This window comes from Sapajus apella, unplaced genomic scaffold (genome assembly GCF_009761245.1).
Source record: "Sapajus apella isolate SASKATOON/1434 unplaced genomic scaffold, GSC_monkey_1.0 scaffold46, whole genome shotgun sequence".
In the NCBI taxonomy this organism is placed as follows: domain Eukaryota; kingdom Metazoa; phylum Chordata; class Mammalia; order Primates; family Cebidae; genus Sapajus; species Sapajus apella.
Window position 1 is genome coordinate 18,940,952 of NW_022436986.1, and position 19,925 is coordinate 18,960,876.

Here is a 19,925-nt window from a genome sequence, read left to right on the forward strand (position 1 = left end):
CGCAGTCTCGGCTCACTGCAACCTCCACCTCCTGGGTTCAAGCGATTCTCCTCCCCCAGCGTCCCGAGTAGCTGGGACTACAGGCGTGCACCACCATGCCTGGCTAATTTTTTTGTAGTTTTAGTAGAGACAGGGTTTCACCATGTTGGCCAGGATGGTCTCGATCTCTTGACCTTGTGATCTGCCTGCCTGGGCCTCGCAATGTGCTGGAGTTACAGGCGTGAGCCACTGTGCCTGGCGAACTGTTTATCTTCTTTGGAGATGTGTTTATTTAAGTCCTTTGCTCATGTTTAAATTTGGTTGTGTATTCTTTTCCATAAGCCTTTGTAAAAGAGCTCTGTCTGTTTTTTTTGTTTTTATCTCAGCCCCCTTTGTGGAGGGAGGGTCGCTCTTCCCCTGGCTGCAGCTCTCTCCTTTCTCTGGTCTATGGACCTGTCCTTCATTCTGAGCCTTTTGGTGACACTAGTGCCACTCTAGTCGTCCAGACTAGAAGCTTCAGGCTTCTCTCTAACTCCCTGTATTTTGTTTCTCATGGGCAGCCAGTTGCCAAATCTGTCAGTTCTGCCTCCACCAGGTGGGTTGACTCCATCCTCTCCCTTCTGGTGTTAGAGCCACCACACTGGTTCCAGAGTGCCCAGTGCAGCCTCATGCTAATATATAGTTTGGAGATGATTCATCTCTGCTGTCTAATGAAATCTCAGGGTGGGGTAGCATTGGCAAAGGGTGACATAATGTTTGGAAGAACATATAATAATACAGAGTATATTTGGAAAATGAAAATCTTTTTATAACACGTGGAATAAAGCTTGAGAAGCGTGCAAAGGATAGATTTTTTTTTGTGAACAGCAAATTACAGTATTGATACTGATAGGAGCTAACAAATGTTTATTGACACCTACAATATTGCCAGGCACAAGTGTGTTACAGGTAGGCAATGACTGTCTGGAACCAGTGGCGTGGGCGGAAGAAGAATTTACCAAGACAGTTGTAGGTAAAGAAAAACAGGTTTATTAAAGTTGGAAAATATGTTGCAAGAGTGCAGCAAGTAGATCAGCAAGAAGGAGGCTGACTGCCAGGAAACAGAGGCTTGCTGGGGATTTCATAGAACGGTGCTTGTGCTGTGTACTGAGAGGGCTTTGAGCAGGGCTGATAATTCCAAGGTTGCAGTGAGCAAATCTGCATTTTTCTATCAGCCGGGGGTCTGGTGATAACTGGGTGCAGGAAGATTTTGAGTTATTAATATTTGTGCATTGAGTTATTAATATTTGTGTGTATCCCGGACCATGAAGAAAGGCAGACATATAGCTTCATATGCTTCTCTTTCAGCTTCCCCTTGGTCCTGCCAGCCCAACTCTCGCTTCCTAATTAGGACTCCGTAAAGTGCTTAACACATATTAGCCTGTTTGACCTCATCACAACCTCATGAGGCAGATATTATTAGCCAGATAGAGAAGTTAAGGCCAGGTTCCCCGGCCACACACCTGGGAAGTGGCGGGTGGGGTGTGCAAGCTAAGCTCTGGAAGTTTGGTTCTAGAGCTGTCCACTGTAGCCAGAGGAAGTGTGGGGCTTTTTCTGTTCTCCAGAAGTGGCCATGAGGTAACTGGGCCTCAGGAAACCAGGCCTCTGGGACCAGCCCCGGGCTCCCCACCCTCCACCAATCTTGCCAGCTGCTGTTCTCTCTCCATGCCGCTGTGGGCCCTGCGGCCTGTGCGTGAATCCCGCGGTGGATCCCGGTGACTTCTCTCCTCTGTCCCTTGCAGGCACTGCTATTCTGGAGTGTCACACAGATGTGTGACCACTCAGATAGGAGACAGAGTCTCGCTCCTGTCGCCCAGGGTGGAGTACAGTGGTGCAATCTCGGCTCACTGCAACCTCCGCCACCTGAGTTCAAGCGATTCTCCTGCCTCAGCCTCCCAAGTAGCTGGGTTACAGGCACACACCACCATGCCTGGCCAATTTTTATATTTTTAGCAGAGACAGGATTTCACCATGTTGGCCAGGATGGTCTCGATCTTTTGACCTCATGATCCGCCCACCTCAGCCTCCCAAAGTGTTGGGGATTACAGGTGTGAGCCACTGCACCCGGCCACATCTGTCATCTTTAAAGCGCCGCCTCAGTGCTGTTTCCTCCACGAGGCCTGATCTTCCCAGGTTGGCCCCCCTCTCCACCCTCCTCAGCGTGCTTATCATGGGGGCTCCAGGGGAGGCGCCAGCACTTGTGACATCTCGCCTCAGTATCTAGGTGTGTTCCTGTTTCTTCCCAACTACATCGTAGGTAACAAGAGCCAAGATTTGCCTGCTGAGACCTGAGCACTTTTGTATTCTTCAGTGCCAAGCACGGACTGTGTTGTGAAACTGAGACGCTAAGTATTTCCCAGACGGAGGCTCAGGCAGTCATAAAACCCACAGCCATGGTTTAAACCCTAATTTTTGTGGGTCAGTCAGAGTTCCCGCCTCCAGAACAGACCTGGGAATCTTTCTGCAGTAAAAAGTCCTCTGATTCAGAGACCCGGGCTGCCCTCTTCTCTACATGTCCCAGCGAGGTTCTCTTTCCAGGGTTTTCCATTTTCTCCTCACAGAGGAAGTTTCATTAAGCAAACAGGAAGTGGCTCATAGGCACCCTCACCCTGATGCAAATGTGAGCGGTGGCCAGGAGGCAGGTAAGGAACTGGCCTGTGCCTGTAGGGAGGTGAGGCCAGCCAGACGCCAGCTCGCTGGGCATCTGTCCATTGAGGCTGATTCCTGGAGTGACCCTGGAGAGGCAAGATCGGGGCACTCTGGTCTTTATTTTAGTTTTTCCTGAGGTAACCAATAGTAATGGGTGGTCTCGGGAGGGGACAAAAGAGACTTAAATCATGGCATCAGAAGAAAAAGTCAGTCTCTGACCTGGTGTGGTGGCTCACACCTGTAATCCTAGTGCTTTGGGGGACTGAGGTAGGAGGATCGCTGGAGGTCAGGAGTTCAAGACCAGCCTGGACAACACAGCGTCACCACATCCTACTTATTTAAATTTTATTTTTGTAGAGATTGGATCTTACTGTGTTTCCCAGCCTGGTCTCAAATTCCTGACCTCCAGTGATCTTCTGCCTTGGCCTCCTAATGTGCTGGGAGGCATAAGCCACCGCACCCAGCCTAGTATTTTTTTTTTTTTAAACCTCTTCCAGAAGCCTACTTTGAAGAAGACTTCTTTCCCCATCTTAACAGAAAAATCCCTTTCTTTTAAATTTCCCAGAGTATCAAGTTATTTCTTTCTCTCCAGCTCATCCTGGTCTCACCTGTGTCTAGTTCTCATGCCAGGCACGTTCGAATCTGCTTGCCTTGGCTGTGTCTCTTCCCTGGTTCTTGTGTTCTACAGCCACCTCCACATGGTCTGTGGAGAAGGTGGCTGAGTGCCCTGAAGGTATCCAGCTCCCTCAGGCCTGGCTTCCTCAATGGCATCATTCTGTGTCAGCTCCTTGCTCATCAGGCTTGGGTCTAAACCTCCCTGATGGGTGGAAAGTGACTCCCAGTGGTGAGCCATGGCTTGGAGACAGTTTGGTTCATGGGCCCCAGTACATAGAACGTACAAGGCCTCACTTGTGGTTGGGATACATTTGGCAGGTCAGGAGTTTGACCTAGTTGGGGGCATGTTGGCCCTCTGGCCACCATCAGAGCCCGGTGGAGCACTTGAGTTAGGAGGGAGAAGCCAGCTTTGGGAACCATGGCAACCACAAGGCCTGCTCTAGCTGCACAGGATAACTCTGAAACTCACCAGAGCAAAGTTGTGAAATTCAAATGACATAATTCCCATTTGAGAAAGTCTTCTAAATCTCTTTAAGAAAACCTTGAAATAACCTGCTGTATATTTCTTCTTTCAGATTCTTTTGACATGCATAAGTAACTTTCCTCCTATTTTCTCAGACTTTTCTAACTCTCCATTTAAAAATACCTGCTATTGGGAAAAGCATAAATAAGCCTCCAGTTTATTTATAAATTGGGGTTCAGAGGAGGCAGCTAGCCAGTAGTCCTCTTATTGCAATTGTCTGATTAAGGAGGAAAGGCATCATCAAATGTCACAAGTAATGGAATAGTTCATGTGACCTGGGAAAACCTACTACTTTTCTAGTTCCAGTATGGGACACAGGACACTAGCAGGGCAGTACCAAGTATTGCTGTATATTTGCAAAGTCTGCACACGGTTTGAAGTGTGGATGAGTAAATCCTAGAAGGAACCAAAGACATACGACTCTGAATTGCAATATTTCTTCTTCCTGTGTGGAAATGGGGGTGCTTTCCTCACGAGTCTTTGTTGTGTTTGGAGAGGTTTGAAGATTTGGGTTAGGAGAGCACCTTTGCAGAACTCCTCTTTAGACCTGAAAACCCAAGGCTTTGCTTTTTCAAATAAATGCCTCCAGAGGAGGGAGCATGTTGATGGCATTTTAATGTAGGGCTTTGGCCTTTGACAAATGTGTGTGCAGAGGAGCTCAAGACAAGAGATGCCAGTTCTGTGTGCAGAGGACTCACGTGGGCCTCCCTTCCCAGGTGCCGGCGGACGTTGAGAAATGTCAGGATCGGATGGAGTGTTTCAATGCTGACCTGAAAGCTGACATGGAGAGGTGGCAGAACAACAAGAGGCAGGACTTCCGGCAGCTACTCATGGGGATGGCGGACAAGAACATTCAGTACTATGAGAAGGTAATGAGTGTGCCCAACAAGACTGGTTTCTAGTGGCCGGAGCCTTTCACGTGGGTCTACCAGAAATCCAGAAACTGGGAATCCTGCTAGTCTCATCTCCTTCCCTTATTTTATCTGCTTAGTCTTGGCTCCTACTTCCTGCCCTTGCTCAGCCGTGTGGCTGCAGTGCTGGGTTTGGCACAGGGGGGACTCACAGGGGTCTCCCTCGCACGTGCTGCTGGAGAAGCAGCAGGTTGGTCTTCCGTGCTCTCCGGGACTGGCGCTGGCTGCTTCCCAGAACCAGTCAGACCTTCAGCACAGGGATGAGCCACTGAATGGAGGCTTTGGGGTTACTTTACTCTGTCTTGGAGTTCCATACACAGGGGCCCTTCACTTTCATTGTGCAGTGAACCCCTTTGGTCATCTGGTGAAGCCCGTAGACCCCACATCAAAATACTTTTCATTTGTTTTTTATATAGACTTCAAAATATTGACTTTAAATACCTAAAATGAAGGGATGTAGGATTACGAACTATTAAAAAGTTTTACTCAGGGATCCTGTTGATCTGTGGACCCTAGGTTAAGCACCCCTGATACACACACACATCACCCCCCCATGCCACACCCCTCACACTGCATGCACACCACGCACACTATACCACCCCCGCACATAGACTCCACACACACACACTCCCAAACCCCACACACACCCCACACATATACCACACACCACATACACACACTAGACACACACCACACACACACACCCCACCCATACCCCACTCACTCCCCACTCAAACACACACCATACATACACCACACACACACCACACACTACACACAAGGCAATGACTTTTCAGGCTACAGCCCAATCCCCTCAATCAAGGTTTGCTTGATTCATATATCCAGCAAACCAACGTGAGGCCAGGTGCAGTGGCTCACGCCTGTAATCCCAGCACTTTGGGAATCCGAGGTGGGAGGATCACTTGAGCCCAGGAGTTCAAGACCAGCCTGGGCAACATCGTGGGACTCTGTCTCTACAAAAAATACAAAATTAGCCAGGCGTGGTGTCATATGCCTATAGTCCCAGCTATTCAGGCGGCTGCAGCAGGAGGGCTTGAGCCAGGAGTTCAAGGCTACAGTGAGCCATGACTGTGCACCACCACACTCCAACCTAGGTGACAGAGTTTTTGACCTTGTCGCAAAAAAAAAAAAAAAAAAAAAAAAAAAATTATGTGTACATCTCCAACTTGACATTACTTCTGCTAATGAATCCTTATACTTCTTAAAAGCTTAAAGATGAAGAACAGCCCAATCTCAGTTCAACACGTAACTTGTAGACTTGAAATCAAACTGTTGGATACACTGTAGGCTGTCAGCATGCTGGACAGATATTAACTTGGCTATTCATGCCACAATTCTGGAAACATGTCCTTATCCCAGACGAGAAGAAGCCATCTCTTCTGAAAGCTTTGATGGCTCTGGCCTGCTGTTCAGAGGCAGTATGTCTGCATCTTTTCAGGCTCACCTGGAGGAGGGCTCAGGAAACAGTCATGGAATGTCCCTTACATGTCAAGTCTTAGGGAAGGACTTTTTTAAAGTGGAAGGAGAAAGGTGACATGTACCTTTACTCCTGTTTTTATGGAGCCCCCTATGAAGCCGGGCTGGCACTGGACTGGTTGTTTCGTATGTCCTGTCTTATGAAATTTCACCTTCACCATGATACTTGGCAAGTGGGTTTTATGATTTCCAATGTAAAGTTCAAGAAGTTCTGCCCGAGGTTACACAGCTTGTGAGTGACCCAGCTAGGACTGGAGTTGGTTCTGATGAGTCCACTTGTCTGAGTGGTTCCAAGGCACAGTCAGCCTAGAGGATAGGGGCCATACATCCTCAGGATAGTCCTGCCTGCCCAAAGGTGGAACAGTCGCTCCACGTGAGGTCGAGGCCTCGCTCCTCTACTGACTGTGCCTTAGGTAAGGTGCCTCTCTGTACCCGTTTCTTCATCTGTAAGATGGGAGTGATCCTTCTACACTCAATAATTGTAAAGATACGGTGAAATAATGTATGTGTGAGTACCTCATGCATACCTGGAACATGGCACGTACTTGGTCAATGTCCTTTTTTCCCATAACTCCCTCACTTTCCCTCCGCTGTTCAGTAGCCCTCCCACTACTGCAGAACCAACTAGGTCAGATGTCTTCATCACTCCCTTTGGTAATGAATCCCAGCATTCCTATCTGTCTTCCCACTATATCACAGGCAAGGCCACCATCTTGGGGCCTGGTATTGCTTCTACACATATTTAACAAAATTTTTTTGTGCATGTGCTGTGTGCAAGGAATGGTGTGTACAGAACTGATAAATAGAAGGATTTTTCCCTTAAGGCACCCTCAGTCTAATGGAGGGAATGTGTTCATCAAAGGAGCCACAGGTTCAGAGTAAGATAAGGAAAAGAATGGGAAACTGTGGGAGAAAATACCAGCGGGCACAATGCAGGCTGAGGGTGGGAGGGGCGAGTGGAGTAGGCAGGAAAGGCTGGTCTGAGGAAATAACATTTAATTAAGTTTCAGAGACAGAGACTTGGAGAACATATATTCCAGGCAAAGGAGACAACATACCCAAGGTCCCTGGGGTAGGAAAGAGTTTGGTACATTTAGGACCAAATAGAAAACTGGTATGGCCTTGATTTCTCATGGCTGACCTAGAAAGACCATTGCAGATCTGAAGTGATGGCCTAGGGAGAGAGCAGGACCTGGAATGCCACAGACCCCATACCATCTTCTCTATATCAGGTGGGCTTCTGAGTTTAGCTTCCTCTCTAACCTGAGAGTCACCAAGGAGGAGTCAGGGAATAATTTCACCATTCCTCTTTCTGGCTTGACCAAAGGATGCCTCTCTCCTCCTCCCTCCTCAGAACTCCTCCCACCTCCTCAGAAGTCCTCCTACCTCCTCAGAACTCCTCCTCCCTCAGAACTCCTCCCACCTCCTCAGAACTCCTCCCACCTCCTCGGGACTCCTCCTCCCTCAGAACTCCTCCCACCTCCTCAGAACTCCTCCCTCCTCAGAACTCCTCCTTCCTCAGAACTCCTCCCACCTCCTCAGGACTCCTCCCACCTCCTCGGGACTCCTCCTCCCTCAGATCTCCTCCCACCTCCTCAGAACTCCTCCCACCTTCTCAGAACTCCTCCTCCCTGAGAACTCCTCCCACCTCAGGACTCCTCCCACCTCCTTGGGACTCCTCCTACCTCCTCGGGACTCCTCTACCCTCCTCAGGACTCCTCCCCCCTCCTCAGAACTACTACTTCCTCCTAGGAACTCCTTCCTCCTCCTCTGAACTCCTTCCCCCTCCTCTGAACTCCTCTCTCCTCCTCTAAACTCCTCACCCCTCCTCTGAACTCCTCTCCATCCTCTGAACTCCTTCCCCCTCCTCTGAACTCCTCTCCATCCTCGGAACTCCTCTCCATCCTCGGAACTCCTCTCCATCCTCTGAACTCCTTCCCCCTCCTCTGAACTCCTCTCCATCCTCTGAACTCCTCTCCATCCTCTGAACTCCTCTCCATCCTCGGAACTCCTCTCCATCCTCGGAACTCCTCTCCATCCTCGGAACTCCTCCTACCTCCTTGGAACTCCTGCCCGCTCCTCGGAACTCCTCCTTCCTCAGAATTCCTTCTCCTCAGAATTCTTACCTCCTCCTCAGAATTTTTCCCTCCTGGAACCTCTCCCACCCCCTCAGAACACCTCCCCACCCCTTCAGAACCTCTCCCCACATCCCCCAAACCCTTCCTACCTCCTCAGAACTCCTCCCCACATCTTTAGACCTCCTCCCTAAATGACTCAGTACAAAGGCATCCTCCATCCCTGGGCCACTACTAAGAAGCCTTGTGCAATTCACCTGCCCTCTTTATGCAAGAGACTTTCCAAAGAGAGAATCATTTCTGCTCTCAGAGGACAATATCAGAGTCTTCTGAGTTCTTAGCCTTTCACAAGGAATGACAAGAGGCTGGTGCTGTGGAGAGAACATCAGTGTGGGAATCAGGAGCTCTGCCATGGACCAGCTGTGTGTCTGAGCCAGTTATTTAACCTGTTTTTCTTCCCCATCCATGAAACCAATGTGTATGTGTCAAATAATTCTCCTTCATAGAGGAGCTGTGAGGACTGGTGCTAACGAATATAAAGTTTGTCACCGTGTTTGCACATAATAAAACTTAATAAATCTGGGTTCTCGCTTCCATTTTCCCTTTTGGGATATTGTGGCCCAAACAAGCAAACTTAAAGTTGGTGAGGAAGAGTGGCTTTCCACCCGCTCCGAGTCAGATGGCTGGGCTGCTCCAACTATGATTGACATCGTGCACAAGCGCCGCCCACACCTGGAGCAGTGTCTCCTCCCTGCTGAGGTCCTAGGGCCTCGTCAGGGGCTTTCTGCCTCATCTCTTTTCTGCTTTTTTGAAAGGCAAAGAATTTCCTCCAGTGAATCCATTTCCATTCTCTGGATATGAACTTTACAGACTAACGTGAATGCATTTAAGCCTTGCAGAGATATTGCTGTCTTTCATAAAGATGAGGTGACACCTTCAAAACAAACACTTGCGACCTCCCTGTTTGTAATAGTTATGGATGAGACATGCAGGCATTGTTAGACAAAGGTGACCAGCAGGAACCACAACCAAAGGGCAGATCAGAGCAGAATGAAGACACTGGCCCGACCTCTGGAACTCAGAGCTGATTCTGTGTGTGTGTTGTCGTTGCAGTGCCTCATGGCGTGGGAGTCGATTATTCCACTACTGCAGGAGAAGCAAGAGGCCAAGTAAGTTCCTTCCTGAGATGGAGACTCTTCTACCTACACAGGGTTTGGCACCCCATACCAGAATGTCCCTGCAGTGCCAGAGAGGCAGCGCTGGGAAAACAACCACAGAAACATCTCTCCTTTGTATTTTTCCCTCCCCCAACTCTTGCCCCAAATTAGTATTTATTCCTTGGTGGAGTCTGTGAGGCTAGAATCATCTCTCAGCAAAAGCAGCATACCTCTGTGTTATGAAGGCACCTGCTCAGTGAAGCACTACGAACATTTGAAACCAAGGGACAAGACAACCTGCAGCTGACATTCTGACCTTTCATGACAGTTTCCTCTTTAGGGACAGCTAAGTGGCCTGTGGTAGGAGAGAACCTGGGGCCTGCTTTTCAAGGAGGAGGAGGAGGCAGGAACAGAAGGCAGCCATTGCTTTCTGTGGAAACGTGGTGCCTCTGGAATTGGCCCCTGTGGCCATTGACTCATCTTGGCCGAGGAGGTGTTGGTGGCTCCCTGGAGAGTCCTTAACGTCCAGTGGCCTGTCGCTGTGAGTGTGGCCTGCTGCCTGCTTGTGATGAGTGCTACTGTCTTACCGTTTCTGTTTCACATAGGGACGTTTAAATCAGTGTCAACCTGCGTCCATGCTTGAGTGAACAAGCCAGCGTTCTTGTCCTCATGTGATGCCTTTGGGAAGCTCAGGGGAATGCTCCCCAAGCTTGTTTCTGACACTAGAATGCAATAGATTGGAAACTGTGTGTGTAAGTGAAAAAAAAAAAAAAAGGTGCATTTTTTTCTTTTTTTTTTTTTTTCCGTGAAGGTCTCCGGCGTCTTTCTTTTGCTTGTTCACTGTCATCAGAGCAGGGTTAGACCTGTGAGGGAATATCTGTTGTCTCAAAGTCGGAGTAGCTCCCCGTTGTTGAGATTAGTGGGCATATACCAAGCTCCACCCCAGTGTCAGCTTTGTGCGATTTGACTTTACCTCACCAAAAATACCTACTTTAATATTTCCTCCTATGTCCACTGAATGTCTGGGCAAGCTTTTGGTGAGAGGGCTGGTATGTCGTGTTGTTATGATCCAGTCGTAATTTGTCGATGCAGTGTGAACATTCTACATAAAGTGCTTTAACCCTTAACATTTCCTGGTCAGGAAGGAAAGCCGGTACCTGGACGGGCCTCGAAAGTGACACATACAGCGGCGAACCTTTGTTTCCAGCTAAGCTAAAGTCTCCTCAGTGTGCAGCCAGATTCCTGGGAACTGCTGACTGTCATTAACGTTTGCATTTCAGACGATCGCCTGGTTTACTTTTCACATCACAAACGGTCACCAAGGATCTATCTTCCAACGCATTTTTTTTCTGCTGAAATGAAGCTACATGTCATGTTTCTGTTCTTTCATCCGTGGCTCATCCCTATAAAACTATGAATCTCAGCCTCAAATAAGCTGTAGTTTTTTTTTTTGTTTGTTTGTTTGTTTTTTTTTTGCTTTGCTTTTAATGAAACTGCTGTGTTAAGACGCTGCTTCGGGGGCAAGTTCACCTGGAAATACTGTTCACCCGGCAGCACGTCAAGGTCACTTCAGCCTACTTTTAACTGCAGGTCACGTCGGCCAAGGCTGTGGTGCTGTTGATGCCGCAGTTGGACGGCATAAGTCAGCTTGGTTCTGTTTCATTGTGTTTGACAATGTTGCAGTTTAAATGGTAATTTTTAAATCAATTGGTACTTGCCTGTACTGTTAAACCCTATCTGTGCCATTCTCAAGTCCTTTGATGTGGATTTTCAGTTTCATACAGTTAGAAATGACTCATTAATGTGGAAAGGGAAGAACAACCCGTGTACCCCCGAGTGATTGTGTGTTTCATTCTACCTCTAAGCCATCATGTTGGCGTGGGTATGGACGCCTGGATCTGACCAGACACTGTGCTGGGAGAATCAGGGTGTGTGTCTAATGGCGAGCTGATATCTGTTGATATTTGGCAGAAGACACCAACCCAGCCCAGCAGCAAATGCTCATCTTTGGGAACATAGGAAGCTTTGCCTTGGGGAAGCTATGCTTTACAAATGCCTAGTGTAATGAATGCTTGGAAAAAACTGGAGTTACAGGAAAACTAAATCTGACTACCTGCTAGTTGCCAAAGCCCAGAAACATTCCTGTGTAATGGTTTGTTGGGAAAGAAGGCAGCTCTTCAAAAAATGCGTCAGGTTCCTCACTGGGAGAGGTGAGGAGGGGCGTGGGATGCACACGTCATTCCTAGTGGGAGGCAGAGGCTGGCTCTGAAGGGAGGCAGGCACCGTGGGGTTTGGCCTTGCTCTGTTTGGTCCACATGTGATGCTCTGTGCTGTAAGACATCAGCAAGATCAGGAACAAGGCATGTTATTGATAGCAGAGCCAGGAAGTCCAGTGTACATTACAGATTTTCTGGGAGAAATAGTCCGTCTGGAGAAAGGATTCCTTCCCAGCCTCTAGGCTGGTGTCTCATGAGGTGAAGAGGCTGGTCCAGAAGGAAGGGGATGTTAGGTGGTGAAGCAGGCTCCCCCGGGCCTCTGAGGACCAGCAGTCCCAACCATTTGCCTCTTCATTTTGATCAAGCACAAAGGAGATATTCCCTAGGAGAAGTGTCACATGGAGACTTCTGTGCCAAAGACTGCCTTGTAGAGCTTTCATCACCCCACCCTTCTTGGCTCCACAAAATTGTGGCCCTGAGATCACTATTCCTCTCTTAAGTATTTTTTTTTTTGCTTTACCTCAAGCAAACAGACATAGGTTTTGAGGCTTGAATATGTGGCAGTGGAATGCAAGGCACTCCCTAGCAGCCGCTCCAGGCCTGGGAAGTGATAGATTTCATATGCCCCGGTTAAAAATCCAGAGGAAGACAGAAGGGAGGCTTCCTAGGAACCAAGCAAATTTTAGAGATGCAAGTGATGTTAAGGAGAGTCTTATGATTTGTAGCAAGCATGGGCACTGCTGCTCTTTCTTACTAATGTGGTAGATCTACACGAAGATTCTAGGCTGTTCTACTCAGCAAGGAACCACTGCTCCGCAATGGGAAGGGAACAGCCGGCTTTAGTGTTGGGTTTTATCCTTCAGTAAAAGTTTTATAATGATTCCTGTTCAACTTAAAGTGTGATTATGGAGCTGATTGGCTCCATATTTCACATCATTCCTTCAACTCACCAGACACCTTTCTTTAGCTGAAATAGACCGGCATGACCTGGAGATCAAGGTGACTGTAAGCTAAGTCTGTTTTCGTGCCACATTTCAGCCCCACCCAGAGTGTGTTCTAGATATTGTTGATTTGGATGTTTTTCTCAGTTACCACTCCACATGGGAGAGTTCAGTAAATGCATACCGGCTGCTCACTTGGTGTGAGGCTGCCTTTTGTGATCAAAGGACGGGAAGTTCTGCTTCAGAGGAGGGCACGATGACCGTGTGGCAGTCTGCAAGTGGAATTGCTCTCTCAGGGTGGCAGCCCAAGGAACATCCAGAGATTGTGCGACTTGGTCCTGCCATTGCTGGCTTTGAAATCACAGGCACCAGGCTCTGTCTTGACATCATTCAATGGAGGACAGTCATTCTTCACACTCTATCCTGAGCTGGTAAGAAAGGAGGAAGAGGGAAGTCAAGAGCAACCTCTGAGGGCTGGGTTGGCCTCTTCTGCTTGGGTCTTGGAGTGAGTTAGAACTGGGTTCTTGTCTGGCCAGTTGGGTTGCTGGCTGCACTGAGGGGTGGTTGCTTTCAGAAGATGGACTGCCTGTGGTCAGGACAGGGTACACCAGTCTGGACTCCACCTTCCCAGACATCTACTTTAAGAAGCTGTGGAAACTGGGTGATCTAATTATAGGGCTGGGCAACACTGCTTTGGCCACCCTCATTTACAAACTTAGGTTGGGAATTTGGATTTCCTGTCTCCCTTCCAAAAGCCTTCAAGATGGCAACAGATGGACACACCTTCTCATTTCTTAGGTCTTCTCTGTCAGGTGGCAGGTGGCATTTATCAGTAAATTTGAGGCAAATGTTCTCTCTCGGGTCAACCTCCCAGCTTGCGTTGGGTGTGTTGGAATTGTTCTCCTCTGCCTTGTGATTTTTTCAATTCAGTGAATAAACCGGGAATCCAATTTTTCACCAACCCACTCTTGTCAGCTTTTTGTGTGAGGGATGCCTGGTCTCCTCACAGTTGCACATGTCGGAGTGTGCGTAAGAGTTGTCTGTGTTAGCAAAGGTTGGGGTGGGGGCTTTGTTGCAGGGGATTGACTCTTCTTTCTTCATCATAAATTTGATATGCATCCTGAGTATGACTGTCTAACCCTTTCTATGGGGCCGAAAAATATGTTTTCCAGGTAGTTTTTACTACTATAGATAGTCTACAAATAAGTGCTTTGGAAAAATAAACCAATAAGATATTTGTCTGCTGTATAAACATTCTGTGTATTTAGCACTTGAAAATCAACAAATCTAGAATTTTTAAAAATGCCACAGACTGTTAAAAGCCTAACTCTACTTTTTTTCCAGAATTGTCAATACCTACTAATATGCCTTATTCTTCTTCAACTACTGTTTTAAAAGTCCTGGGTAGAAAGAGTTTTAGAAATGTAATCAGTTGTTCAGCTTCAATAATACAGAGATCTAACATAGTCAGTCCTCAGGCCCCCTAAAGAAGCCAGCAAGAAAGTGAGGGCCATCACTAGGAATAGCTCTGGGGAGGGGAAAACTAAGCACTGCTTTTGCCAAATAATATTTTTGATAATGTGAGGAAACACAGGGACCACAAAATTTTTTTTTTTTTTTTTTTTTTTTAAAGTGTGAAAGGTTAATTTAGTGCCTTTTGGCATACTTTTGATTTTAGAGGATATTGTATCAACATCGACAAATCATGTAGATACAAAGAATGCTCTAGATGACAACAGTATTAAATGTTACTCCTGATTCTACAGCACAGTTTTGAAGATACCGTGGAGTATCTTCAAGCCTCAGAGCAGCTTGATTCAGATAGAAATTCTCCATGGGTTGAAATGCGAAAAACAGAAAACATGGTGTTGACTCATGTAATTTAGTCCATTTTAGCAGAGCCTTTGCCAGTCAACATCAGTGATGCGGAGAATTGTATATTCGCTCCCAGCAGTGGCACCTTCGCACCAGGAGGTTCTGGGCTCTCTGTAGGCCGGTCCTTAGTAGGTGACACCCAGCAACACCCCTGTTGGATAGGATTGTTCACAGTCTTAGACCAGTACTTTAGTCAGAAATGATACTGGGGAGAGGAAAGGGAAATCACTTTTTTTCCTCCATGTGGAAATGAGAAAGTAGATCACAAACCAAAATGTGCATCAGTGTGATCAAGCAGTGGCTCTGCCATCTGGGCCTTTTTCTAGTAACAAACCAGCATCTCTTAACGGCACTGTTGGCCTGGACACCCCTGAGGTTTGGGTCCCGTCTGGTGGATTCCCGGTCCGTTGTATTTCTGTGTGTCTGTTCCCTTCATCACTGTGAGTCGGGAGTGCATTGAGGGATGATTTCCATCTGATAGATTCCTGTGAAATCAACTGCCAGCAAACTTTCTAACTTGTATTTTAACTGTTAAAGAAGAGATGTAAAACTTTAGTTTTGGACATGTCCACATTATGGACTGTTACTTCTTATTTTTAAAAGTCATTCTTTACGTTTAAGATTTTAAAATGCAGACCTTCTGAGGTATTGATGAAGTCCGCCGTGTAAATGTGTTACCTTATCTCCATGCTGCCGTTATGCCAAAATCAAAGCTGTGAAAAAAAAAGTGCTTGAGAGAGTGTGTGTGGGTAAGAGAGTGGCCTATTTACAGGTGAGTCTTTGTTTCATGAAGCTACCAAACTTTAAAAAGAATGTCACCTTTTTTCTTTGTTATGGAAACCAGAGATTGTAAAATGGGAAAACAGAGTCGTTTTTGTTGACTTTTTGATGCTGGCACGAGGTTTTTGTCCACTTTTTTCATATATCTGTGTATAAAAAAATTGTTGTTTACTATGGAATTAGTATTACATTTTGAGGTAAACAAAAGAATTTGTATTGCTTGATAAATATTAGCTTGTAAATTTAAAGTTTCTTTACTTCAATTAACTTAAAGTAATGGACCAATAAACCCATCAAAGATGCTTTCTTTACCTTGAGTCATGTCCTCGTTTGTACCTTCTTGTGAGGCAGAAAAACGTGTGTCTGCTTTTCTGCTTTCTTACTTTCTCTTTAGACATTGTCAGTTTGCCTATAAGAATCAAGACATACAGAGCCACATGAAGAAATATATATAATTGAACTATTTTTATTCTTCACTTCTTCATAGGCCCATCCTCAATTTACCCTCTTCCACATCAGCACCAATTTGGGAAGATGAAGAAACTTCCTAGTGTAGTAACCATCATGATTGGCAGGCAGGCTGGCAGCCAGCCGAGGTATTTACTGCATGAAAGATTTCCTGCATTATCCCATCGCAAAGCACAGCATTATATTCTGGGTCAAGGCCAGTCCTTGACCTAATGATGGTAATGCATTGAACTTCAGTATACTTAAAATGGTGCCGAACTTGACTTACTGATAGTAGACATCGTTAAGACTGCAGTCATAGAAAATAAGGCAGGAAGATGAGTAAGACGTGGATCAAATCTCAGCTTTCCCACTTACTATCTATATGGGTTTAGGCAAGTCACACTTCTCTGAACGTGTAGTATTATGATCTTTGAGATGAAAACAGGCCTTCCATGAAGGGTTGTCAATAGGACTAGCAGTATGGTATACAAAGCACTTACGTGTCAGGCAGGTTCTCACCATGTAATAGCCCCTTTCTGAAGACTTCTAATTTAAATATTAAGGCTATTGCCAATTTAAATATTAAGGACAACAATCCTTCCTGTATGCTTTGCCAGTTTGTTGTTGTTGTTTAACAGGATATTCCTTTTTCTTTTTGAGATAGGGTCTTGCCCTGTCACCCTGGCTAGAGTGCAGTGGCACGATCTCAGCTCACTGCAACCTCTGCATCCTGGGCTCAGGCAGTCCCCCCACCTCAGTCTCCCAAGTAGCTGGGACTACAGGCACGTACCACCATGCCCGACTAATTTTTGTATTTTTGGTACAGACAGAGTTTCACCATGTTGCCCAGGCTGGTCTTGAACTCCTGAGCTCAAGCGATTCACTTGCCTTGGCCTCCCAAAGTGCTGGGATTATAGGCATGAGCAGCTGTGCCTGGCCCTGTTTTCTTTTTAAGAAGATGATAGAAGTAGAATACTGAAGGACTGTGTCCGACTGCAGGCCTGGAGAATGGAGAGGAATAAATTCCAAATGCCATGGCAAGAAGAGATAAAGGGAGGCGAAAAATAGCTGGATTTAAGAGATTTACTGGGGCAAGAGGAATAGACCAGAGATGAGAGGGAGATTGCCAGCCTGGGATTTGGAGATGATGTCATTAGCTAAAATCAGGAGAGAAAGATAAAAGGTGGAGGCTGGGCATGGTGGCTCATTACTGTAATCCCAGCACTTTGGGAGGCCACAGTGGGAGATCACTTGAGGCCAAGCGTTTGAGACCAGCCTGAGCAACATGGTGAGACAAAAAGAAAAGATAGAATGAACTTAACATGGTGGGATGGGAGAAGGAGAACTTGGTTTGGCGTTAGATTTAAGGAAATCCAGGTGGCGATGTTGACGTGGGGGTAGACTAGATTACATGGGAAGAGAACCAAGGACAGGGCCTTGGGGCCTCAAGAACTAAGGATGTGGGCAGGGCGCAGTGGCTCATGCTTGTAATCTCCGCACATTGGGAGGCTGAGGCAGATGGATCACTTGAGGCCAGGAGTTTGAGACCATCCTAGCTAACATGGTAAAACCCTGTCTCTATCAAAAATACAAAAATTGGCCAGACATGGTGGTGCGTGCTTGTCATCCCAGCTACTTGGGTGGCTGAGGCAGGGGAACCCCTTGAACTCAGAGGCGGAGGCTGCAGTGAGCTGAGATTATGCCACTGCACTCCAGCCTGGGCAACAGAATAAGGCTCTGTCTTAAATAAAAAAAGAAAAAGAAAAAAAAATTAATTATTCAGGAAGAGGAGGAGGACTCAGGGAAAATTCTTAAGGAGAAAAAATTGGGCCCCATAGATGAGAATGGTGATTCTTAAATGAGGGCTTGTGAGACACCTATTGTTGACCCCCACTCCTAGAGTTTGACTTGGGTGGGACCCCAGAATTTTCTAACAGATTCCCAGGTGCTGCTGCTGCTGCTAGCCCAAGAACCACTGGGTTAGGACATCTGTTAGAAGAAATGGTGACCCTGGGAAAGCTGACAAGGTTTGAAACTCCAACCCTGGTGACAGGTGGGGTTGAAAAGGAGCCAATACTTGGGCGTTGAGCGCTCAGCTCAGGTTAAAAAACACAAGTTTATAGCAGGGTCAATGTGGACAAGGAAGGACATTAAACAGCAAGAGTAGGCTTTTCAGGAGTAGGAAGGATTCGACTCTTTAAGGCTGCGGAGCTGGTCAGAGGCTGGAGTAGAAGGTAAGGAGTTGGGGAATGAGCATATTGATGAGTAAGTTGCAGAGGTTGAACATGATCTTGACATCTTCCCATCCCATCTGCTCTGATCATGTTGCCAGACTCTGTGAGGGAGCGCTACCTTTTATTCAGTTGCCTGAGCCCCAAATCTGAGTCATTCCACCTCCTTGTACCTCACCCTCTACCATCCATCCATTAACCAGCTCCTCTCGCTCCCAAATACTTTTCCATGTCTATCTACTTTTCTCCATGCTTGTAGCTTCTTACCCGATTACAGGCCTGAGCCACCAAAGCTGGCCGGTCAGTCTGCCATTATCCTTCACCTGGTTTACTGCAAGGGCCTCACAGCTCATCTCCTTTCTGCAAGTCTTGCTCACTCCTTCCACCAATTCATTGTCCTCAGCGTGGCTAGGGAGCTATTTCGAAGATGCAAATATAAGCACTCCATGTTCCTGCTTAACACTGTCCAACATCTATCCCCATTTACTCTGAAAAGAAACGTCTTTTTCTTTTGAAGGGATATTTTATGTTATTCCTCCTATCGCTCCAGTCTCATCTTACCTGTCCCTCAGTAATACCTGACCCTCCCTCCGTCTTTGCTCCCTTCACACTGAATTCCTAAACCTTTGATATATTTTCACCTTCAGGCCTTCCAGCATAGTCTTCCTTCTACCTGGAATGTCCCTCAACATCTGGCCTTGGTAACTCCTATTTACCCTCAGCCTTATCATAGAAGTCACTTCTGGGATGTCCTCCCTGCTCTCCCAAATCTGGATTCTATGCTCCCTTACATTAATGAGGTTGGGGAGGTTGAACGTAATCTTGAACTTCTTGAACTCATTTTTCCCATCCCATCTGCTCTGCTGACATTGCCTAACTCAGTGGAAGGGTGCTAGCTCCTTCCCAGTAGAAGGAAATGTTACATGCTGTTCTGTCTGCTTCGCCTGTTAGTATGCTCTGTTAGGGCAGACACAGTCACGTACTATTCTTTCTGTATCTCAGCACCTCGCATGAGACCTGGACCTTATTAGATGTGTCACAGAGTTTTGTTCATTCCCTGCAAGAAGATTAGAGATACAAACTCTCTGAGCCCCAATACCCTGAGATTTAAATGCATTCTCTAACCTTGCATTTTACCCTGTGCAAGAACGTCATGCCTGTAGTCATGGATGGAATCTGACCTGGGAAAGAACGATTCACTCACTCCTGCTGTGAACATTGATTTTATTAGACGAGTCTGCTTTTGTAAATCCAAGTAAACTAGGTTACAAAAATGAGCACCTCCAATAAAATGGCTCTTAACATATCTCTCCTCGCCACCACGCACTTTGGGAAGCACTGTTGACTGGAAGTACTCAATTAAATATCCCATTGATAAAGGCCTTGTGACATTTCCTTCTTTTTTTAAAAAAAAATTTTTTTAAATTGTACTTTAGGTTCTGGGGTACATGTGCAGACCATGCAGGATTGTTGCATAGGTACACACATGGCAATGTGGTTTGTTGCCTCCATCCCCCTGTTACCTACATCTGGAATTTCTCCCCATGTTATCCCTCCCTGACTTCCCCACCCCACCACACTGTCCCTCCCTTGGCCCCCTCAACAGACCCTAGTGTGTGATGCTCCCCTCCCTGTGTCCATGTGTTCTCATTGTTCAACACCCGCCTATGAGTGAGAACATGCGGTGTTTGGTTCTCTGCTCTTGTGTCAGTTTGCTGAGAATTATGGTTTCCAGATTCATCTATGTTCCTACAAAGGACACAAACTCATTTTTTATGGCTGCATAGTATTCCATGGTGTAATTGTGTCACATTTTCCTTGTCCAGTCTATCATTGATGAGCATTTGGGTTGGTTCCAGGTCTTTGCTGTTGTAAACAGTGCCACTGTAAACAACAGTAATAACAAGACTACCCAGAAGCCAAGGGCCTGAGCTCTGTTGCTCTCCTGAGTGTTTGTAGCTAAGAAAGACTCAAGAAAGAAAGCTGG

The 19,925-nt window shown here is 46.7% G+C and overlaps 1 protein-coding gene across 1 annotated transcript in view; it reads left to right on the forward strand.

Annotated features, from left to right (window-relative positions):
• The window catches only part of SNX30 (sorting nexin family member 30), a 120,089-nt gene extending 104,515 nt beyond the window's left edge, over window positions 1-15,574 (forward strand). The window contains exons 8-9 of the mRNA XM_032240377.1: window positions 4,522-4,674; window positions 9,402-15,574. Coding sequence (XP_032096268.1) covers window positions 4,522-4,674; window positions 9,402-9,461 — 213 coding nt within the window. The 3' untranslated portion in view covers window positions 9,462-15,574. The remainder of the gene's footprint in view (window positions 1-4,521; window positions 4,675-9,401) is intronic.
• Window positions 15,575-19,925: the final 4,351 nt, after the last annotated feature.